At 39.6% G+C, this 24,623-nt stretch overlaps 1 protein-coding gene across 5 annotated transcripts in view; it reads left to right on the forward strand.

The window, feature by feature from the left end:
- Positions 1-24,623, forward strand: part of enpp2 (ectonucleotide pyrophosphatase/phosphodiesterase 2) — a 50,615-nt gene that overhangs the window by 18,456 nt on the left and 7,536 nt on the right. For 4 of the 5 annotated variants that reach the window (XM_086037226.1, XM_086037227.1, XM_086037231.1 and 1 more), the window contains 18 exons: positions 5,147-5,207; positions 5,349-5,446; positions 5,611-5,690; positions 6,650-6,769; positions 6,924-6,979; positions 7,511-7,576; positions 8,303-8,375; positions 8,464-8,572; positions 8,769-8,894; positions 13,751-13,782; positions 13,938-14,065; positions 15,393-15,468; positions 16,004-16,091; positions 18,516-18,685; positions 20,356-20,491; positions 20,981-21,120; positions 22,025-22,160; positions 23,168-23,245. In XM_086037226.1, coding sequence (XP_085893352.1) covers positions 5,147-5,207; positions 5,349-5,446; positions 5,611-5,690; positions 6,650-6,769; positions 6,924-6,979; positions 7,511-7,576; positions 8,303-8,375; positions 8,464-8,572; positions 8,769-8,894; positions 13,751-13,782; positions 13,938-14,065; positions 15,393-15,468; positions 16,004-16,091; positions 18,516-18,685; positions 20,356-20,491; positions 20,981-21,120; positions 22,025-22,160; positions 23,168-23,245 — 1,773 coding nt within the window. Of the gene's footprint in view, positions 1-5,145; positions 5,208-5,348; positions 5,447-5,610; positions 5,691-6,649; positions 6,770-6,923; positions 6,980-7,510; positions 7,577-8,302; positions 8,376-8,463; positions 8,573-8,768; positions 8,895-13,750; positions 13,783-13,937; positions 14,066-15,392; positions 15,469-16,003; positions 16,092-18,515; positions 18,686-20,355; positions 20,492-20,980; positions 21,121-22,024; positions 22,161-23,167; positions 23,246-24,623 lie in introns of those variants that run through there. The other variant, XM_086037229.1, reaches the window with a different exon arrangement.

A 24,623-nucleotide genomic window follows, 5' to 3' on the forward strand; every position in this document is an offset into this window, starting at 1 on the left:
TTAATTAAAGCGAAGTCAACCCAAACATTATTTTTTAAGAATATGCTCCATGCAAGCCCACTAGTTGAAACACTGCATTCTCATAAATATTGCGTTTGTGGAATAAGAGTTAATCGACCTGTTTTTAGTCATCACTGAGGGCGGCCATTTTGTCACGTCTTTTGACTGAAAATGATATCACAGTTGCTCAGGGCTCAGGTAACGATCACAGCTCACCTGTTTTCTGAATGATTGGTCGTTATTTGAGCCCTCAGGGCATCTGTGATGTAATTTTCAGTCGACAAAAGTGATAAAATGGCCGAACCTCAGATGGTCAAAAATGGATGGATTTTACAATTTAACTCATATTCCACAAACAAAATATTAATCAGAATGCCTTTTTAACTGGGGGGCCTGCATAGAACATATTCTGAAAAAAATATGTTTGGTTTGACTTCCCTTTCAATTGAAAAAACAAGCATTGGATTCAACTCATGCAAACAGCCCCCCAGCCCTTTCAAACACACACACACACACACATTCACACACACACGCACGCGCGCGCACACAATCGGGCGATTTGTTGCTCAAGCTCCGTTTGGTTTTAGAACGACTAAAAAGATTATTACTCGCTGCTCGAGTGTCTAATAAACATATTTTGTTTATTAAGAGCCTGTTGTGGGTATATTTTAAATTGTGTCAGATAAATGAATGACAAACAGTTGGTGAGATTGCATGCGGCTCTCGCGCTGCGTGTGTGTCGTGGTGTTATGAAAATACATATCATTTTATATTTATTATTTTTCCAAAATTCTGCAATATTGTTTTGTGAATATATATTTATTTACGTATATTGTGCTTAAGTATTTATTCATTTTTTATTTGGTTTGGAACGGCGCATTTCCTGTGCGAAGGAAATACGAGAGAGAGAGAGAGAGAGAGAGAGAGAGAGAGAGAGGTGAATTGGAGCGCTGCTGTTCACGTCTGAGACGCAACAAAACAACTGTCCTGCCGTGTTGGTTCTCTTTAGCAAGGAAGACGCCAGCAGAAATACATAAAGTCAAACCTATATTGTAACCCGCCATACCATGGCCTCCGACGATAAGGAAGATCAACTTTTGAGCGTTACACTTCCAGCAACGTACTATGTATGTATATATATATATATATATATATGTATATACTATACGGGCATGTGTCAGCCGAGCAATTCATCCTCATCGTCAATCTTTTGAAGCAGATGTAATGCCTCCTTTACAATAATTATTATTTTTTAAATATACATGTATAGATCGTAGTGACCAACAGCCTTGATCAATGCAGCCGCTGGTTGCTATGAAAACCTTAATCACGATAAAAAAAATTGACGGCGTCAAAAGGGGGTTGGATTAACGCTGAGAATAAACTGACATCTCTAAATAAAACAGAAAAAAATTCTAGCCACCTGACCTCTGAAACGTGTGAAAGAAACTTATTTAAGGCGTAAACTACGCCCATATTTGGACTTCCTGAATGGAGCGGTCGGCGCGTCGCCTGCGCCCTGCAGCGTCTCTCGTCAGTGGTGAGTGTATATGCGTCAATGTATGCTTCCAGCTATTGTAGAACAATTGAGTTTGCACCCTCGATCGCACTATTGAAACGATAACCTCATTTATTCCAATATCAACTTTTGAAATGTTAGTCGGGGATACTGAACTTGAGTGCTACATCTGTTTTGAGCCAGTTGTGAAACTTTTATTTATCATTTGCTATGTTGTAATAGAATCTACCATGAATCTACCATGTAAATATGTAACTATATCACATTTGACAGTTTGTTGTATAATTACGTATTATCAATTTTTTTTAAAAAAATTTTATTTTATTTTTTTAACTCTGGAGTGTACAGCCAGGTCAGCATCGCAAAGGAGAATCTGTTCTTTTTTTTTTTTTAAATGATTAGTAAATTACCTTACCTGGATAAATATAGACTGAATAAAACAAATACACAAATAATCATCTGACTGAAAGGCCTGCATGAACAATTCTCTTGCAATGCCAGAGCAACTTGGAGTTGCTTAACTTTTTAATTGCAATCAGTAGCATGTTCTGTTTTGTTGTGTGTCTTTAGGTTGAAATCCTTAAACACGGCAACCGTTTCTTTACAAATTAGACTAAAAATTGCCTCAATTTTCAATGAAGAGGCATTGTAATTCCCACTGCTCCTGAAAGCGGCGGCCCACACTGTCAACTTTTCACTTTATATTTGCAGTCGCCATGGCAGAAATAAGTTGAAGGGTTTGCAGCAATGATGAAGAGACAAATAACATTAGAATGTTGCTGCCTGCGTGTGGTGATAGGAAGGAATCACACCGTTTAAGTTTTATGATTTGTTTTTTTATTCTGACAAAGCTAATGAGCCATAAATAGAGCCCCCTCCCTGAACTGTCAACTTATCATGGTGGAGGGATTTGTGTCTCCCAATGATCCTAGGAACTAAGTTGTCTGGGGCTTTATGCCCCTGGTATGGTCACACAAGGCAAACAGGTCCTTGATGAGAAACCAGATAAAGCACATTTCATACCTCCTATCATGAACAATAAATATGGATCTTAGTTTCCCTTGCTAGGACGCGGGTTACTGTGGCACCCATCTGGATTCAGGCTTGGAGGTGGTACTTGTTGGCAAGCGACTGGTGGCCAGGCACAGCACAAAGACACAACATGGGTATCCATTCCCATGGGCTCACCACCTGTGTGATGGACCAAGGGTGCAAAGTGACCCAGGTTGAGGCAGGAGGCAAGGGCTGTGGCGGTCCGATCCCCGGCTACAAAAGCTGGCTCTAGGGACACGGAATGTCACCTATTTGGCAGAGAAGGAGCCCGAACTGGTGTGCGAGTTTGAAAATCTCAGACTAGACAAAGTCAGGCTTGCCACCACTCAAAGCCTGGGCTCTGGTACCAGTCCTCGTGAGAGGGGGGTTGGACTCTCTTCCGTTATGGAATTGCCCACCGTGAGGAGACAAGCAGGTGTGGAAATACATACTGCTGTACATTGGGGTTCACCCTGGTGGATGTCAGGGTAGCCTCCCTCTGCCTTTTGGAGGGTTGACAGGTGCTAACTGTTGTTTGTGCCTATGCACAAAACAGCACTTTAGAGTACCCAGCCTACTTTGAGTCCTTGGAGGGGGTAATGGAGATTGCTTCCACTAGGGACTGCTTTGTTCTCCGGGGGATTTAAGTGGACACGCGTGAAATGACAGTGAGACCTTGAAGGGCGTGATTGAGAGAAATGTCCCACTGAAGACCATGTTCAGACATAAGAGTGACCATGTGCAGTTGGCACCAAGGCACCCTTGGCCGCAGTTACTCATTTCATCAGACTTGTGGCCGCATGTGAAGAGAGGGGAGGATCTGTCAAATGAACACCACCAGGTGATATGTTGGCTCCAATGGTGCCAGTCCATCTTGGCAGACCTGAACGTATTGTGAGGGTCTGATGCAAACATCTGGAAGAGTTCCCTGTCAGAAGGAGATTCAACTCCCGGCAAGCTTTGCATGCTGCCCATAAAATACCTTAAAGTGGAATATGAGTTAAGCAGCAAAATCCACCCATTTTTAGCCATCTCGGGGGAAACCATTTTGTCACTTCTGTCGACTGAAAATGACCTCACAGATGCTTAGGGCTCAGATAACGACCAATCATGACTCAGCTTCGCAAAGCAGGTGAGCTGTGATTGGTTGTTACCTGAGCCCTGAGCAACAGTGATGTCATTTTCAGTCGACAGAAGTGACAAAATGGTCGCCCCCAGAGATGGCTAAAAATGGGTGGATTAAGTGTTATTCCACAAACGCAATATTAATCAGAATGTCCTGTTTCAACTAGTGGGCCTGCATAGAACATATTCATGTAAAAAAATATGTTTGTGTTGACTTCCGCTTTCAGCTTCAATATTTCATCTGCCTTCTGTCGCAATGTCCCTTTCATATTGAATAGACAGCAAGGCCTTACTCATTTGGCTGCCTCTCCGAGTTACCGGCACGTTGTCCTCACTCTCCAGTGGCCACCGCAGGCCAGCATCCCCAAGGCGGTTGCCACGACTGTCGGGCTACGGAATCGCTGAGGCTTTTGGACTGCGGCTGGAAACCTCTAATTCAGTTGTTGAATAGGTCCGGCGAGTGGAGCGTGCGCTCACGAACATTTTTACCCCAAGAAACAGTATTTCCTCCGTTAGTACATATGAAATTGTAAATATGGTCAAGCATTATGTAAAACACAATTGTGTGTACAGTATATGTCTTTATTTTCTTGACGGCTGCCAGTCGGTTGGCGAGAAGCTGTGTCTGCTCACTTAAACTCAGAAATGGATTTTTCATCCGTGTTAATTAATTTCTGTGCATTTGTCGGGCTGTAATTTGTGATGTCACCACATCATGAAATGGCAATTCATATTTTGAATTGCTGCAAAACCAGATTCGCCACTCGTGAAATTTTACGGCAGAACCCCACACGCTGAGAGTGTGCACTGTGCAGTAGAGGCTTGCACAATTTAATTGATCCCGTTCCATTTGATCGGTGCCTGTTTGTAATGGAAGCCAGGCTGGGCCAGGCCAGGCAAGGCAGGGGCGGTGTAGTGTGGGGCCATTATGGAACCTGTAATGGAAAAGCGGCATTTGATCTTGTTCTCCGGGGATCTTGTGAGGGGTGCTCTGGAAGTACTGGTTACCGAACGCCCTAGTATGGGCTGGTTAGTCAATTTTTCGACAGGTGTCAGACTTTGGTCCTCATTGCTGGCGGTAAGTCAGATTCGTTTCCAGTGAGGGTTGGACTCCATCAAGGAGTCAAGTGGAGTGCCCTCGCCAGGTCGGGATCAGATCCTGCCCAGTGAAGGAGTTCAACCTTATAATTGTATTGTAAACATCTGTATACTTCTACATGTTTGCATTTTGTCATGTATTAATTTTTACCTGCGGTTGTAATTTAAGACCTTTTAAGATCATTTTTCTTACGTCAACAGCACACTCAATAACTATAGAAACAATGGCTTTTTTAGAATTGATTTACTAAATACAGTATATCAAAATTGATCTTAGTGCCACTTAGTGCTGAATTGGAGTCTGTTAGTCTGTGTGAGAACACATAAAATATAATCTTTTCTGTCTGTCCTTTGATTGTTTTTTGTTTTCAGGAGACACTTCATGGCTACAGGATGACTGTGAAGATATAAAGACTGCTGAATGCCCTGCAGGGTATGCTTTTATAAAGGTCCCATTCCGTATATCCAGTATATCATTTATACATACTATACATACGGATTAGGAACAGCATATAGGTTTGCTTTAACTTTTTATCCGTGTGACATCTAATGAATGTTTTTACTGTGCTCATAGATTTGTGCGCTCACCACTCATAATTCTTTCAGTGGATGGTTTCCGAGCTTCTTACATGAAGAGAGGGAATGCTGTCATACCTAACATTGAGAAGCTGAGTAAGACATGGATGGGGTTTATTGGATTTTGTTTTTTTTTTCATATTTAGGATCACATTGGTCCAGGAAAGAACCCAAAAATATGTTTTTCATATTTTTCTGTAAGTCATGATCGATATCTTGAATATAATCTCTTTTTTTCCCCTTCTCGCTTCCTTTCCCAGGAACATGTGGAACCCATGCACCATTTATGCGACCTATGTACCCTTCCAAAACCTTCCCCAACCTCTACTCACTGGCTACGGTATATGTCATTTATATATGTATATGTGTGCTTTGACACAACCTCTTGTTGTCATCGCTGTCAATAAAACCCAACTTCCACAGGAAAATTGCTAACCCTCATTGACCAGGGGGCAGCTAAAGGGGCCGTCAACTCACACATTATTGTAATAGTCATCCATCCATCCATTTGCTTAACTGCTAATTCAGTGCAGGTTGAAGTGTATCCTAGCTGACGGGGTGATTTGGTTGAACCCCTCAACAGATTTCTTATAATTTACAGATCTTAAATTTAGAGTCTCCATGCCAACATACAAACTCCAAAAGGCACGAGAAGACCATAATCAATGCAGTTCTGCTTGGGTGGTTAGGCACTCCAAAAGACCCTACGTTGTGTACAAACCTTAAAAAGCAAGCTGCCAATATGTCCACTTTAATCTTTCAAAATATTGGAACCCTTATTTATTCTTAAACCACACTGTTAAAGGGGAAGTCAACCCAAACATGTTCTATGCAGGTCCACTAGTGGAAAGAAGGAAATATGCATTAAAATCCACCCGTTTTTAGCCATCTCATGGGGCGGCCATTTTGTCACATCTGTCATAATTCCATCCGGAATGAGTCGTTTCCTCACCTCTTTCACCATCCCTTAATCCATTTTCTCACCCAACTCAGCTAGTACTTGTAGATAGGTTACCCCGAGAGAGTCTTGTTTCTCTTAAACCTTTCTTTCTCGGACTTCAGTTTTCCTTGCCTATCGGCGGCACTTGTTGGTCCATTTAATGTGTGTCTTGGATTCAAAAATTCAATTGCTATAAGCTTTTGTTGTGAATTAATAAGATATTTTTTTCATAATGTGGAAAAAGCAAAAATTTGCAGATCCGATAAATGTCGTGTTGGTCGGGAGTGAGGCGGGGAGACAGGGCATGCAGGAGGAACAAAATCACAGATTTAGCACTAAACAATCTTTCTGATTTGTAGGGTCTCTATCCAGAGTCTCATGGTATCGTTGGTAACTCCATGTATGACCCCGTCTTTGATGCCACGTTCACCCTGAGAAGCCGAGAGAAACTTAATCACCGCTGGTGGGGAGGTCAACCAGTTAGTATTGTCCTGACATATTCTAGTTCTAATCTACTATAAACCGCAATTTGTGATGGACTCTGTCTACATCCACTCATGTATTTGCTTATATTAGTTACACTAATATGATCTGTCAACATTCATCGGCAAAATTATACCGTTTGTCTCTTAGATCTGGATCACAGCTTTCAAACAAGGAGTCAAGGCATCCTCCTTCTTCTGGCCTGTGTAAGTTTTTTTTTCATGAAATACACATAATGAAGGATGCATTACGAACCTTCACCTGAGCATTATGGCTTTTCCTAGTATTCTTTAATACATATACGAAAACTTTTTTTTTTTTTTTTAGCGTGACCCCTTATGCTTTTACGCTTTAAGCATATTTATATTGATTAAAGCACACTTTTATATACATCTGTTGTAAATGTATAGGACAAAAAATTCTGCATCAGAACTATGGATGGCAGTAGCTTCTATGTGGGTGTGCACACTGTTTTCCCGGTGTTCCATAGATGGATGAAAAGGCATCTGCGAGCATGGCTATCTTTTCCCACATGTTAGAGCATTACACCATGTAATGTATACTGTAAAGACCTCTAAAAAAAAGTCGATATAGTGGGAATGCGAAAAGTGATCTGAAAAATACTGATTCAGAAAATATCCAAGAGATGCTCCTAGTGTCAAGATATTTTTTTCAAGATGACAATATGAAGCTAAAATGAGAGTGCTTATATTTGTAATTTGATTTTTCATTTCCAGCACTATCCCACTGGAACGGCGGATACTGGCCATGTTGCAGTGGCTCCACCTCCCTGAAGTAGAAAGGTGAATAACATAACATACATATTGTAAAAAGTTTCTCTCTTTGTCTTTTCCATGTTTTCCACTACTGAATTTTTAATAGTGCTTAAAGTGTAAGCGACAAAATAAAAAACGTTTTAAAGAAGTAGTACAACTACAAATAATAAGATTCTAATGATTACTTTGGTAAAAACATAATGAAAAAGCCCCCCAAAAAAGATGCAGAAAACTCGATATTTGTTTTCATCATCTCGATATTGTACAGAAGAGTGACCCTGTTATGAGAAAAAGGGCCGTAAGAACGTTTCAGCAAGGGTTGAAAATGTTATTTTGTCACTGAAGCCAAGATTATGAATGTTTGTCTTATTGGCAGAAGTGGTTGAATTTATGAAGGTGTTTAACGTTCAAAGACACTATGACACCTTCCTACACTTTTGCTGGGTGAGACCAGCATGCTAAGCAAATAACTGCTAGCTCAAAGAATACGTTTATTTTCTTTCTATATTGTCCCACTATTGTCAGGTAGCATGCCTCATCTCACTCGGCAGTAAGTATCCTGTAAAATTAACTTCAAGGTTAGACAAGTGCAGTCAATTTACCAATTATCAATCATGTTTAAGTGATCAGCAGGACACCTGATTGACTTCAACCCACTTGCCATTTAAGGGCACTATCCCCTTTCTTTTTCCCATTACTGATCTTTTTTTAAAAGTGTTCACATAATAATCTAAATGTTTCCTCCTGTCCCAGACCCTACGTTTACGCTATGCACTTTGAGCAGCCAGACATATATGGACATAAAATGGGACCCATGAGCATCGAAGTGAGTATCTTTTTTTTTTTTTTTTTTTTGTCAGCAAAGTTTCAAACTGAATAAAATATTATAATAATGGCTCCTTTTTGTGTTCCAGTTGAATAATCCTCTTAGGTTGATTGATAGGATTGTAGGTCAACTCATGAATGGACTTAAGCAGATGAAATTGCACCGATGTGTCAACATCATCATAGTTGGGGATCACGGTATTAACATACTACACCGCAAGTACAAACAATTAATGGGAGAACTACATTTACTTGAGATTTTGTACTTTCACATAAATCAACAATTCAAGGTTAATAGTTACTCTAATTACATTCATGTAGAAATACATTTGAAAGTGATTTTAAATTTGTGTCCTATTTTCAAGTACACAAATCTCCCCTTTTCTGTTCTCAGGTATGGAAGAGGCCCATTGTGACCAAACGGAATTCCTCAGCAATTACTTGACAAACGTTGATGATATAATTCTTATTCCTGGATCTTTAGGCAGAATACGCCCAAGATTCCTCAACAACCCAAAATGTAAGAGACAAAGATTCATACTTTTGTTTTTGTTTGATAAAGCTGGAAACTGCACACATTTTTGGTGTGAAGAATACGTCTATCAGTATGCTTTTCCTTCGAAAACATCAACAGAAGGAAATTACTGGATGTTGATTTGATGAGTCAAAATAAGATAATCCTTTAAAGGGAAATTCAGATGTTAAATTCTGAACACAACAAGCCAACGTCGGCTGGGGAGCAGGTGTGTCTTGCAGCGTCATCACAATTGAGTCGTCGGCGGGCAGTTTTCGCCTAATTCAACATGTTGAATCAACGAATCAACTTCTAATGACGGTGACGATTGGTCATTCCTATTGACCATTAGCTAGCATATCAGTGCATGAGGCAAGAAACGGAAGTGACGAAAGCAAACAAACAGTGAAGTAGGAGGCCTCCAAAGAAGGCATGTACAGGATTTGCTCATTTTGCAGTTTCATTTATGTCTCATGGCACGTATATGGAGAACATGGACAGATGGACGGAAGAAATTGAAAGCCAATTCTTCAGCATTACAGAGAAATCGACAGGGTGATGAAAACGAAACTCTGCCAGAAGATTGGCACCCATTGTATTATATCAGGTGAGATTATTATTTTTTTTACTTGGATCTCTTTAACAGAAACCTAGCGTAGTTTGTGCTACTCTTCGCTAGTGCTTGGTAAATGTCATCAGCTCTTTCTGTCCAAATCTTTCAAATGTACGGTGGCTGACTAGTATGTTGAATCCGTCCTTTTGCAATGACAGGAGCCAATTAATACTTGTTACAGACGGTAACTGGACAAGGCACAAAAAGACAGGCAGCAGATAACCTGGCTGCAATTTCTAAAACCCCGCACCAAATGAAAGGAGACCACCTCCAATGTAACCAATTTTTAAATATTTGTCATTCAGTTATTTCTCAAGTACAACGACGTCTTTCTGAATTATACTCAGATGACTCCAGTGAGAGCTGTGACTCACCCAGGAGGAGCGCTGCTTCGGTGAGACTGACCCAAAGTCCAGCACTCCCCTAGAAGAATCCATCATGTAGGGGAGACATCATCCTCGCAAGTCGGAGAGGGACATCGATCACATACAGTAGATAACCTGTAACATACTTAATAAAAATGTACACAACTATTGTGTCCAGTGGTATGGAAGCTGAAACTTAAAGTGGAAGTCAACCGAACATTTTTTTTCAAGAATATGTTCTATGCAAGCCCACAAGTTGAAACAAGGCATTCTGATAAATATTGGCTTTGTCGAATAATAGTTAATCCACCCGTTTTTAGCCATCTCTGGGCGCAGCCATTTTGTCACTTCTGTCGACTGAAAATAAGATCACAACTGCTTAAAAAGTTAAGGTAACGACCAATCACGGCTGGTCTGTGTACTGAAGCTGAGCCGTGACTGGTCGTTACCTGAGCCCTGAGCAGTTGTGATGTCATTTTCAGTCGAAAGAAAGTGACAAAATGGCCGCCCCCTGAGATGGCTAAAAAGGGATGGATTTTGCTGCTTAACTCATATTCCACAAATGCAATATTAATCAGAATGCCGTTTTTCAACTAGTGGGCCTGCTGGGAACATATTCTTGAAAAAAATGTGTTTGGGTTGATTTCCACTTTAAGAGTAAGATGATTTGTACAACTTCTCAATTAAAGACATTTTTTGAATGACACTGAAGTTTGAATTCACTTGTTTTTGTTGACAAGCACATTAGACCAGCAATATTCACACGTACACACCAGTTTTATAATAATATTGAAACAGCCAACCCATTGCACTATTGTGTTCACTGATACTGTTGCTTGAAAAAAATGGATAGGTATCTTTGATTTGAGACACAGAGGATGCTGCAGCATTTCGGGCTGCAGTGTGTGGGTTTGGGAGCAACGAGGGCACCAGGTGGAAAAAAGTGGTACTGCCACTGAAAGTCGTACCTCCCAAATACTGTATTACTGTTATTCCTTTCCAGCATTATTTGGCAAAAAAAAAAAACTGTATGAATATTGAGGTCTTTAATAGTAAAGCCTCATGCCATTATATTTCTGACAAACATGACAATGCACTCTTGAGCCAGACCCCCTTAAAACATTCACTTTTGCCACAGATACTGCCGTCAGGCTCCAGTTGAAGCTTTTCTTCTTGTTTTTTAACTAGTGCTGTCAAGCGATGAACATTTTTTTAGCTAATTAATGACAAAATTTTAATTTTAATTCATCACGATTAATCTTATTTTTCAACTACAATTTTTTACAAAGCTTGAAACTGATATTTACTTGAGTAACATCTCGGAATTAATATGGAAAATAATAAAAAATATATTTTGATTCAAAGACTGTTCTAATAGCTTTTGTTGATCCTTGAATACAATTATTTTCTTGTAAAATACAACTGTTAATATAACGATATAACGATAATAATAACGATAGAAATAACGATACACCAAAGAGGTACAATTAATATGGCTTTACGACGTGCGGAAATTATTTTAGATTTTTGCAATGAGCCTTTGAGCAACTTTTGAAAGTAAAACTACGTAAAAGTCTTGTCTTGTCTCTGTGACAGTGACTCTCCTCTAAGTTTGGCTGCAAAGTGAGCAGAGGGAAGCTGCCACAGGAAGTAAATAAAACAGTTCATTTTTTGAATGCGTTATGACATTTTAATTAATCTCTATAGTTAACATTTTGACAGCCCTATTTTTAACTATTGGTTTTGCTCTTCAAGTGCATGTTTTCTTTGAGCAGCCTTTGCAGAGCCAATACAGAAGCCATTTCAGCCCTACCTTTGAGACAAGCAGTTTCTGCAGATGAAGATGTAGATCTTGAGCCTCTTAACTTGCTGCTTAGTTGTGATATACTGTCAGTTGCTGCTACTGTTATAACTGTACCCTATTTACTAATTACTTTCCCTTAATAAATGTAGTTAACTGGGAATGTAATTATCATGTTAGTTTTTTTCTATGCCCTATGAGTTTATACAGTTTGGAGATTATTTTTTACTTCTTAATATTCATGAGCCTTTCACACACAAGAAAGGTTTGAAGGTTGTTACTAGTTCAATTGATTACTTTTTTTCAATTGTTATTTTATAGTTTAACTGATGGTAGTGAAGGAATTGGTCTCTCACAATACTGACCTCCTGGGTCAGCGTGTTAAATGTCATTAAAGGGCTATCTTGAAACAGATGATGAAGGCATGTTATAGTCTTCTGGTGCCATGTCGAAGGTTTGGGGTCATGCGGACAGTTTAATCTTTAATGGCATCAAATGTCAGGCGGGCAGGGTTCTGCCCACGATTGTTTCAACGCCTTTTAAGTGATTGATGTGTCTTGTGTAGTTGTTACACTGTTTCATGTCAGTTATTGATAGGACCTTTATGTGTTTTCATCGGTTCATGTGGTCCCTTTAGAATGCAGTGACTGTGACTGTCACATAATCTTTGTGTGTTAAATTGTTATATGAATGACGTTCAATTACATTTGGCGATGTTTGTGAGTAAAATACTAACGTCACGTGGTAGTAGCGCAAAGCCAGTCTGACATCAGCGCTGTTGCTAAATTTAGAATGTGAGTGCATGCGACGTGTCTTAATGGCATCGTTCTTTTCGTCTCTTTTATCCACCTTTTTGTTATGGTTTCACGCTTATTCATAGTTGATAACATGTGGCAGTTAATAATGGAGCAAGGGCGCTCATCCTTCCTGGCTCATCAAAAGAGTGTGTCTGATTGTCTTGTTAACACGTGGAAGAAGAACACATTGAGAGGGCAATATAATCCTAACTGGCACAAAGCATAATCCTTATGTGTTTACTGGGGGTGTAACAAAAATCAGTTTGAACCAGAAAATCGTTTTTTGATTTGAAAGATGCCAGTGCATCAAAACAATACGCATCGAATCATTCCCCTTTGAAATATATCGAGATACGTATCGAATAGTCTTTTATTGGAAAGAGATATTTTAGGAAATGGCATATTTACTGTTCTGACAAGTTCATTCAAATGTATGTAAAATGACAACAAAAATCACCACATCATACTCTCTTGAACTGAGCAGTACCATATTGAATCAAACCGAATCGAATCGTTCCATTTTCAAATGTAAACGTCCTTGAATCTTTTTGCAACCCAAGTATCAAAATCCGTATCGAATCGTCTTTTGTGGAGAGATGCACACCACCACCGTTTTACCATAGCGCTCTGTCTACTCAGGTTGCTGTCTTGCTATGTTAGAATCCCAACTGTTTGCATATTAATATTGTATCAATTGTCATTGGACATAGTACGTTATACGCATAGTATGTTAATATCTTAGTGTACCAGCTGTTAGCATGTTAGAATTTGAGCTACTCTATCTCAAAATGGTACCTGACCACATAGGACAAATTGTAAAAACTTTGTTGACATACTTTTGTGTTTTCTGTACTGAGGGTGATATCTTGCTAAATGATAAGATACCAACTCTTAACATGGGCTTGAGCTATTCTCTTTCAAAACAGTATTTGACCACAGGGCACAATGTAATATCCTAATTAAATTTGCCTCAGCACTTTTCTCTATTCAGGTTGCTATCTAGCTGCTTGTTAGCATAACAACTGTTAGCCTGTTAGCATTTGAGCTTTGAGATTTTCTTTCAAAATAGTAGTTTAGCACAGGCCAAGTCTATACTAAATACTTATTTATCTACATTTAGGTTTTCTGTACTCTCTTGCTAAATTTTAGCATACCAATTGTGAGCACGTTAGCATTTCATCAATAGTCAATCAAAATTAAGACTTTTCATAGAGAGGACTGACAAAAGAAGGGCTATATCCTAAATGAACTTGATTTGACTTGACTGCTCTCATATTGTTTTTCAGATAACCCCAGAGTGATTGTTGCAAATCTAACTGTAAGTATGGTAGTTTGTTTTAATTCCAAAGTTCAAAAATATATATTATAAATTGTGAATGTTTTCATACATTGTTTAACTTACAAATGCTAAGATTAACAATTTGATGATTGTTTTGTATAAACGGTCACATTTTTTGTGAACACTTTTTCCAGTGTAAGAAACCAGACCAGCATTTTAGGCCTTATTTAAAGCAGAATCTGCCAAAGAGACTACACTATGCGAATAACAGACGGATTGAGGATGTACATCTACTGGTGGACAGGAAATGGCACATTGCCAGGTGATATTTAGCATCTATTCATATTACACCCTCTTTCAATTCATCCAGGTTTATACAGGCTGAACCATGATAGTTGTTACCTGAGCCCTGAGCAATTGTGATGTCATTTTCAGTAGACAACAAGTGGCAAAATAGCCACCCCTGAGATGGCTAAAGACGGGTGCTTAACTCATATTCCACAAACACAATATTAACCAAAATGCCGTGTTTAGACTAGTTAATGCGCGTAGAACATTTTCTTCTTTTTGGGTTGACTTCCCCTTTCACATGATCAGTGTCTTCACATAAACCACGACCATGAATTATTAATCATAATAATTCAATTGTTAAAATTGATTTGAGGATATGCCTATATGTTGTTTCAGGAGTGTGCATCAAACTGGTAGCCCTTTGCATTAATCAGTACCCCAGATTTCATTTTCAAAAAGTTTGGTGACCCCCGGGTCTAGATAATATCATTTTTCAACCAAAAGAATGAGAAGTTTTCTGTGAGTTTTTTAATAATTCTCCGCCCATTGTGAGCAATACAGTTCGATGAGATCAATCTTTAGTCTGAAAAAAAGTCAAAGAACAGGCACTCTGGCTAGGTTAAAGGGTGACACCAATATGAACCTTTTTGCTCTTGTATGCACCCTTCAGTATGGCTGGCAGCTATCCAGTGAAGGCTGCACAGTGTAGAGGCAGAATCCTGTCTGCCTCTTCTCAGGCTTTAAATGCAGTTTTATTCAATCAGCAAAACTAAATATGAACAAAAAGGTGCAAGGTGAGTCTGGCTTCCCGCTGCCTCCCTTCTTGCCTGTGCAATGTATTTGACCATGAAATAAATGTTGGAATTAAAACATAAAATAAAGCACACAGCAGAAAAAGGAAATATTTTTTTGCCAATTATTATTTTTAATCTTTTCCCCCTCCTTTATGCGGGTGAGTCTCTTTCACCAATCACTGCATGTCCCTTGTCAGTGCAACAGTGATGGACATGATTTAATTCATAGCAAGATTCCAGACAGATAATCTATCTTCCAAACTCCACCAGTAATACTAATGACATCACTGGCAGAATAGTTGCGGTTCAAAATAAACAAAGGCTACCCAGCATGTGGCTGAACCTAATTGGAGTTTCTGTCTTTTATATGTCAACCTGTGGAAGGTAAGAGCTGTGTTGATCTCCCATCAAGCTAGAGAGGCGATAGTAATTTGTGATAACCTGAGTGTTTTTCCTCCTGCTATGCCGTATGTTGAATTTTTGATTATGTGCTTGCAGTCATTTACATTGTTAACTAGTTACAGAGCTAATCCTAAAAAATCCAACTTTATTTTCTTATTTCAGGAAAGCACCTGAAGTGAAGAGGCTTTGTGGCTTCTTTGGTGACCATGGATATGACAATAAAATCAACAGTATGCAGGTACTTAGAAAATAACTTAGCAACCATATTTTCAGCTGGGCATCGTCTAACAGTCACTGCGTTCTGTCTTGCATATTTAATCGACCCACGTGGTCCCGGTACATCCCTCGTCGCCGACACCGATTGGCTGTCGTAATTTTCACGTCACGCGCAGGCGCCGCATGAGCAGACACGCCGCCAAACAAAGAAAAAATATCAAACAAAAACAACTGACACGCACAGCGTGGTGATCGGTGAAATCAAAACAATATGGGTCACATGTCATTGCGTCTGTCGGACCACAAGGTACACAACACAGTTTTTTTTTTTCCTTTCTCGACCGCGTGTCAGGAGTGAGGCACCTGCGTGTGACGTGGTACTGGTAAAGTCCATTCTCAACGCTGTTTGGCTGACTCCGACTGACTGGGACCACGTGGGTCAATTAAATATGCAAGACAGAACGCAGTGACTGTTAGACGATGCCCAGCTCTGCATATTCCACTTGTCAGTGATTTCAAAATACAGAATAATAAAGATGTTTTGACTCTCATTTCAGACAATTTTCTTGGGATATGGGCCTTCCTTTAAATTCAAGACAAAAGTTCCAGTCTTTGAAAACATTGAACTTTATAATGTTATGTGTGGTAAGACATGTTTGTTTAATATTTTGTTGGATGCGTTATTAAGTGAGAGTGAGCAAATGTCAGGAAGGGGAAACAACAACATTCGACTTAAGTTTATTCATATAGCACTTTAAAACAGCTGCAGCTGAGACAAAGTGCTGTACATTAATACAAATCGAACATAAGACCATTTAAATTAACTGGGCATAATTTAACACAACCTTTAAAGAAGAAAAACAAATAAGACATTGAAACAAGGGCATTATCTCAAGTTTTTATCTTTTTTTTGGGGGGGGGGTTGCGTAACGGGGCGGGGGCCGACAATGTTTATTAATATGGCCGGAGGGTCGCGGTCGGAAGGGTACCCAGGTCAAGGGTGGAGGGTCGCGGCCGGACCGGCAAAAAAGGGTCAAGTGCCCAGCTCTGGGAAAACGCTTTCACGTCTAATGCCTACCAAGGACTAACAAACAGTAACATTGCCTTATTATTTGTCATCAACCAATAGGGCCCGTGCACCGGGTCATCACAACGTCAAAAAAAAATGTCCATGATTGACGCCGCCGCGGGAGAGATACTAACGGCATAAGCTTTTTCAGGATCATTAGCTGGCTAATTTAGTATTCGAATCCGCTGTGGACATGCTTCAAAATGTGCTACTAGTACTTTGCTACTTACCCAACTGCGTGTGCTTACTTCCATTGTGAGCCCCGGGGTTGGTTTTGTTGTATTGTATAATTATTTGGGTCCAACAGATGGCCAGAAGTCACATTCAACAAGTTATTTATTTTCCACGCTTCTCTTCGTTCATGGCCTTCAAAATAAAAGCATACCAGCAAACCACTATACACAGATTGTTTGCTACGGCATATTTACGGAAGTAGGAAAGATCCAGAAGAAGTGCATGAACTCCACCTTGATGTGCCGGCGTCATACTTGAGTGCTGCGCGCAGCTTAATATACTCCCGGACACAAGTTGTTTTGAAACCGTTAAGTTCCAAGTCGGGGGGCGTCGCTTCAAAAAGACAGCGACAACAATGGATATTGTACCTGCGACACCCATAAAGGGACCGAGATGACTAGACTATGCATTTAATTTTATTGCCAAACTAGTTTGCTTTTGCAGCAGCAACGAGCTGCCTGCTGCATCCTCTCTCTCCTCTCCGTGTGGGAAATTGTATGTCATCGCAACATGTGACATATTGGACCGATCAGAGCAGCAACATTTCCTGATGGGTGCGTGGCATGTGTTGCAGACCTGTCGCCAACAGGACATTGTGTCGGTCACGTGAATCAATGCGGCAGTTGTCGCTGGCGCCGACGCGGGAGTTGAAAGAAGACTAAAAAGAAGCCTTGAGGCCATGCTCAGTCCAGCCATTTTTTAAAATTTGTCACCCCGCCACCCCAAAAATGGGCATCCGGCCGGGCCGAAGGGTCCGACCGGTCCGGCCCAGGGCCGGACTGCCCAGCTCTGGTGTGCGCCGGATGTTTTCCCGTACCTTGTGTGTAGTGTGAGTGCCTACACTTCAGAGCAATTTAAACATTATAAATCTTTAGCCTCTCATGTGCAATTTACAAACGGGTAGGTGCAGGACCTGAATAAGATGAAGGTGGCAAACAATAACACTGTAATTCGGACTAAGGCACGTGCTCTGTGTTTGCTTGTGAACCGTCCACTAAAGCTACACAAACGAATGTACGCATTTCCTTTTTAACAGTGTATGTAATCGTTGATCATTCCTTCTTCCCTTTTACCTCACTCACTGACTGCATGCACGTAGTTGACTAAAAGAGAGAAAGCAAGAGGATTCTAAACTTTATTTTTAACTTACCGCTATGAAAACGGAGCATACACTCGCCCATGACGGAAGGTTGTTTAAGGTGAAATATTTTCATCTTACGGACGACAACCAAGTCATTCGACTTCGTTTTGACATGTCCGAAACGAAGGTTCCCTCGGTCTTCCGACAAGCAGGAAACCTATAAAAACTCAGTCCCTTGTTAAATTTTCTTCCTTTGCGATAGTGGGTGGCATTGTTGCACCCCCTAACACAGCAACGGTTCACCATGTTGATATATTTCGGCCGTCTAAATCAAGCGAGAAACACAGCGAGTTCATCTTGCGTGTAACAACAGTAGTCACGTCGCCTCCAGTGCGCTCCCAACATGGCGGCGACCCCATTAGCGACGTCAGCGATGCCGCGCCGTGCACGGGCCCTATGCAGATTTCCACTGTGAGGTAACCACAACGAATTAACTCTTATTCAAAAACTGTTCACAGATGCAAGAATGAGCACATTCACGTTCGCCCAAAATATGAACGAGATTATGAACGTTTGTTCATTGAACTTGTTCAGATACAACACTGGTGACCGGGGGCAGAAAGCCCCTGACAACTTACCGTAGCTCTGATTACAACGTCTTACCATTTTTTTTTTGGGCTTTCAGATCTTCTAGGTCTAACACCAGCACCCAATAATGGAACACATGGCAGTCTGAACCACCTACTGAGAAACCCTTTCTACAAACCCACAATGCCAGAGGAAGTTTCAAAGCCAACTACTTCAGCTCAAATTCATACAGGATCAGACGACCTTGGCTGCAACTGCAATTACAAGGTCTACCATAATGACAATTGTTGCAGATGTTGGCCCAGGTTTCTTTACAATTAATAGATGATAAGAACATACACTATATGTAAGCCATATCGTCACTGTCATGTGAAAAACACTTTTCTCCATTTTTTTCATTTTTCTTATTTTTACATGTATGGTGTTTCCACGTTACAGATATCGCATTGAAGGGACACTTGGATGAATTTAACATTGGCACTTATATAATAGGTTTGCATGTAAAATTGACATCAGTACTAAAATGCCCAACCCCCCGGCCCCCTAAAGACTCTGCAGTGATTTAAGGGCTTTTTTTGTGATTAGATTTACGACAAATTGGCCTGCCCCCTTTTGGAGCTCGGCTTGTTATTTTTTGGGTCTCAGTCACAGGAGGTAGGCAAGCGTGGTAATATTGCTCGCTTTGTCAGTTCTGTTGTCTAAAACGGCGACCGATCGCCGCCAAAATGCAAATTTACATTACTCCTCTTGTCCACTTCGACCTGTGAAAGTATAAAAGTGTTCTGCACAATAGTTTGGATTTATTGACATAAAACGTGAGTTCATCATGATCACCTCCACAAAATCAAAAATACCGTGGCGATCGCTTCTCCACTTACACAGGCTGAAGCGGACAAGAGCATGAATGCGCGCACGAACCCCGACTGGTTATATTTCGGACATTTAGCACTCTAATTTGTAGTGAAGTGTTCCTGTTGAAGAGGGTCTTACCTATTTCCATACATTTTCATTTGCAAAGTCACACTCGACATCATTTCCTTCACCGAAGCCTTTTCCTCTACATGTCTCATTCCATCATTCAGGTCTCCATCAACAATCTACCTTTCATTTTCTTCAAGTTTTTTTTTCATTCCTTCAATTTCATTGTCGGTTTCCTTTTTTTTTTTTCATCTTCAACACTTCATTTCCTCTTGTGGCTCTGCCCACAATTGTATCTATTCTTTGTCTGAACACGTTTGTGGTGTGTGTATACACTGAAGACATTAATTGTACACTTATCTAAGGCTAATCTTATCCAGATTATTCAACCATCATTTTAACGTACGTAAACATCAGTGAATCTTGAGTTCTTAATTTCCCACACTTTTTCAACACGTTCTTGAACCACTGTCACTAAGATTATATTCACCACTCAGTTCTTTGGCTTTGTTTCCAGACCATCTGGTTCAGTGCTGGAGTGGGATTCATTTTCAGCCCTGAAGTTTTATGACTCAGACCAGCCCACTTTAGTTCACAATGCTGAAATGAAGATGTGTAATTTTACCCTTACCAGTGCCTCAATATAAAATGGTTTACCATTCCCTCCAACATTTATATTCATATTGTATTTGATTGTAAGTCAAAATTACAACTGAATGGTCTTACAAGATCACAATCAGTTTTTATCTTAACAAGTATGGGAACATAAATAGTTTAATTGTACAAAGTTTACAAATTTATTACACCAACTGTCATATCTATCAGAGACCATTTCTTATCATGAAGGGGGTATAATGGTAGTGTGGCAACTGCGGTTGCAAGACATTTGGTAAAGGTGGCAGCTGCCACCCTTAGCCACCCCGTAAAACCACCTATGCTGAAGTCTGCAATAGAAAATACGTGCAGTATTTCTAATTAATTTATTGATCACTGGCTTTTCCTCTTCATTCTTTTTGCAGTTTCGAGTAAAAAGGCGGGACCAAAGAGGGTTGAAAGTGACCATTGCACGAAGCTATAATCTGGAGTCACTCTGGCTCTGTTTCTTACAGAACCAAGTGGAGGAGCTAAACCAGCGACTGAGGCAAGCTATCGATGGTCAGTGCAAACTGATGCTGCAAATTATACAATTTATACAATTACAGTCGATGTATGCAATTCACAGGGGATAGGGGCTGAAAATCTGTGTATCACTAATTGAAATCCATTGGGAAGAAAAAAACTTCCAAACCCAAAATGCACACTACATACACTTTCCCAGTACAGTAGCATGAAAACTGTGTCGCCAAACCTTCGACTGCTACTGAAGTCAAAATGTGAGCATGATAAATCTTTGAAAGCGCAACTAACAATAAACCAGAAATCCAAATCATTTAACAAAATTCATCTTGACATGAATATTGACCACATCTGCATTGTGAAAAAAAAAGATGTCAATGTGGATGGTACTTATAGAGTACGAATTTGCCTTATTCTCCATCTGCAGTACAATACCATACCAAGTGCAGTATTCCAATATGCAACACACTGGCCTTTCTAGTGCTACAATCCTTCTTTGATCCCTTTTTTTTTTTTTTTTTTTTTCAGACAGTAGGAATATGCCATACGGTCGACCTGCAGCACAGTACTATACAAAGTATTCCATTCTGCATCACACTGACTATGTCTGTGGCTACAACGAGGATCTTGCAATGCCTCTCTGGACATCATACAGCGTTAGCCGACAGGTACTGTATATGTTATTTGTTTTTGCCACCAATACAGTGAGTGTGGTCTAGACTTATGTTTACCGCTTATTGTTTAACATCAGATCATTAAGTGTGAGTTCAGAAATACGCTGCGAGCGTGCACTGCTTCACTTTGACCGTTCAGAAACTCAGAGTAAATGTGCTGTTCGGTTCTTCAGAGAGCCCTAAAAAGGGAGTGCCGGAGCGTGCTCTAGGTGCTCCAGATGCTCCAGATGCTCCAGATGCTCCAGATGCTCCAACTGGGGCCACGCTGCGCCTCGAGTGTCAGGCTACACAAATGGAAACAATTCAAGCACGAGCTATTGATTGGCTTGGATTGGTTCAGAAACATTCAGAATAGTTTTAGGGGGTCAGAGTAAATTTCAGAACGCATCCTAAATACTGTATTAAAGTTATAATAGCTTTTAATTCTAATTAATATAACAATGATTTTAAAAAATATATATTTTTCAAGAAACTATTATTGTTGTATTAGTATTTTGAAGAGTACCAAACGAAATTCATTTCAGTGGGAAATATTACCTTGATTTATGAATGTTTCATGTTACAAATGGGAACCAGACTCACTTCACTTTGGACGCCTGTTCACAGCCTGGTCCCTCACTCAAATCTGTCCCCCAAGCAACAACAACTCATTAACTTCCGTCCAGCGCTTGCCGCGGCCAACGAAGCCTCCCCGCGAAAAATAGACTAATGACGGACTGGAGACGAATGGCGGACTAAATACAGGGGTTTCCATCTATTTACATTTTTTCCCCATCATTCGTCAACCGTCAGCAAGTGAATGTGATCAAAAGCTGCAAGAAGCAAGAATAGGTATCTTATCTCCAATGATAATAAAACGTGCAATATTTCAAGCTTGGTCGTCTATGTGGTCATTCAGGTAGAAGTGTCTGCTTTGCCTGAAGTCCTGATAAACTGTCTTCGACCAGATGCCAGAGTCCCATCAGCCTTCACACAGTCCTGTACGAACTACAAGGCAGAAAAACATCTCACTTATGCCTTCCTATACCCACCACGTAAGTGAAAATGGTATTCTCCCCAGGAAACTGAAATCATTATTGTAACACATTTTAATTCTTGTTAATATTAATGTGTTAGCTAAATTTGTTTCATGTCCTGCTTATCAAAGGTACAGTAAATCCAAATTTGAGTCTTGGCTCTCGACATGAATACAACAAAACCGCTCAAGTATAAGTAAATGCAGAGTTAAAATTAGTTTACGCTATCTGGATTAAATTGTTGGAACACCTGACAAATACCCCCACAAAAATGGGAGAACATTTGTGGTATATCTTCCCTCTTCTAGTTATTCAATTTAGCAGTTATCGTCCTTGCAGTTAACAACACTGCAAACCACACCAATAAGAATAAACATATTTTTAAACAGGCATGGCATGGGCTGATTTTAGATTCTGGTGTTAACTGTGACCAAAAATATGGCGATATCACAGTATTAAAACTACAACACTGAAATGTTCTTTTCTTTAAATACTTCAGTAAATAAAAACATTTTGTGTGTCATTCTACATAATGTTTTATTTTTTAACAAAATATATACCATTTATTAAGAAACACGTACCATGTTGCGTTTAAATAAATAGATAAATAAATCCATTAATATGAATAATTCTTCGTAGCAAGTTATTGTGTCACTCACTGGTGAGCTATTTTTAGAACAAACCACGGTAGACCGTCAAACCGGTAATCGGCCCATGCCTGTTGTTGAATCAAAACGTTTGAATGTATCAATCACAACTGACCATTGTCTTTTATAGACTGAATATGTAATTGCGCATGATGCCATTAAGATTGTGGCTGTTGTGGTCTTTCATAGTTTAATGGACTATAATGAATGAATAATGGTTTATTAGATCATTTTTTGGTTAATTGTTGAGTAGCATTTATTTTACAATTAATTCTGCAATACAAACATTTTTTCATGAACAAGGTTTAATTTTGTATTAAAAAGTCATTAAAATTATGGTGTTGTTCCTTGTTAAAATGTTTTTTTCTATTTTGACAGAATTATCCACAAGCATCGACAAAAAATATGAAGCTCTTTTCATAACCAACACTGTTCCTATGTATCCTGCATTCAAGAGTAAGAATCTCACTCAGCATATATTGTACACTTCCCTCCCAAAATATTGGAACAGTGAGGCCAATTTCTTTATTTTTGCTATAGACTGAAAACATTTCTTTTAATTAGTTGATGAATATGACATACGATTTCGACATTTCTACTTATTTTCTGGTGTTTACATTTTAAAGTGATCCACGAGAAAATTCTTTTGTATGAACCCATCATGTGAGCAAAAATATTGTAACGTGACTGACAGGTGTGTTGTGGTGCCCAACTCTGTCTTATTCTATTGTAACCATAAATACCGTGAAATGTCTACACTCGGTTTCAGATTTGGGTTTTACCTGTGAAAACTGCATTTATGCTAGTTCGAGGTGTAACCACTATGAAACGAAGAGAAAAAGACAGTTGCGCAGCTGGGAGCTGAGAAAAACTGGAAAATCAATCACCAACGACACCAACTACAGCCACAGCCAACCATTTGAAATGCCCGAAGGGAACCAATTCTGTATTATGTTTCAGACATTGAACGGGTAATCCAAGGAAAAAAAGAGAGCTGCATAGAAATACCCTAAAACAACTTTTTTTTCTGACATCAGAGAAGGAGTAAACGTATCACTGTGTACTGTAGAAGTGCAGAGGTCAAACTAGAAGATGCAAATCACTCATTAGCAAACCAAATAGGAAAGCCAGGCTATAATTAGAATAGAATTAGAATAATAGTTTCACATTGCACCATAAGAGCAAACACAGAATCTTAAAGTGCCATGATTAAAAGGAGAGCAAAGGCTTGTCTTAAGTACAGTAAAATTCTTCAGAAATATCGTTTATCCCGCCAAATCTGAGTTTTTACACAGTCAAATTATTGGTGTTATGTTGTCAAATCCATAGTCATGACACTAGATTAGCAGTTGATGGTCGAATTACATTATCATGCCCAAAATTTAACACTTAAAAAGGGTAGTTATCTATCATGCCGTTAAGATTTGGAATAGCTTCTTCCTCCAGAGATGAAAATATAAAGAGTTTTCATTTAAATATCATCATAGAATGCATTACGTAACAGATGAGCAATAATCCAGTCTGACAAGTGTATTGTTTTATCCCTGTTTTCTTTCCTCTTCTGTTTTTTTGAATGAATGATTGATATGAAGACAAATTTCAACTTCTTTGAATGTGCTTCCATGAAATTTAAGGAGTAAATGTAAGTTTATACAGCGCAAGTGAGGTGCTGTTAGTATTACTGCCAAACACTGAGCGACGCAGCCAAACCCGAGTTAACTGTCACGCATTGTGCTGGGTGCGGCACATAGTTTGAGTGGCCGACGGTTGGCCACTTGCTTTGCTCAAAATTTGAATTGCTGTAGCACAGTGTTGCAACATCACAGATGTTAGA

Source organism: Filicampus tigris, chromosome 8 (assembly GCF_054856515.1).
Source record: "Filicampus tigris isolate MCC_2025a chromosome 8, RoL_Ftig_1.0, whole genome shotgun sequence".
Taxonomy (NCBI): Eukaryota; Metazoa; Chordata; class Actinopteri; order Syngnathiformes; family Syngnathidae; genus Filicampus; species Filicampus tigris.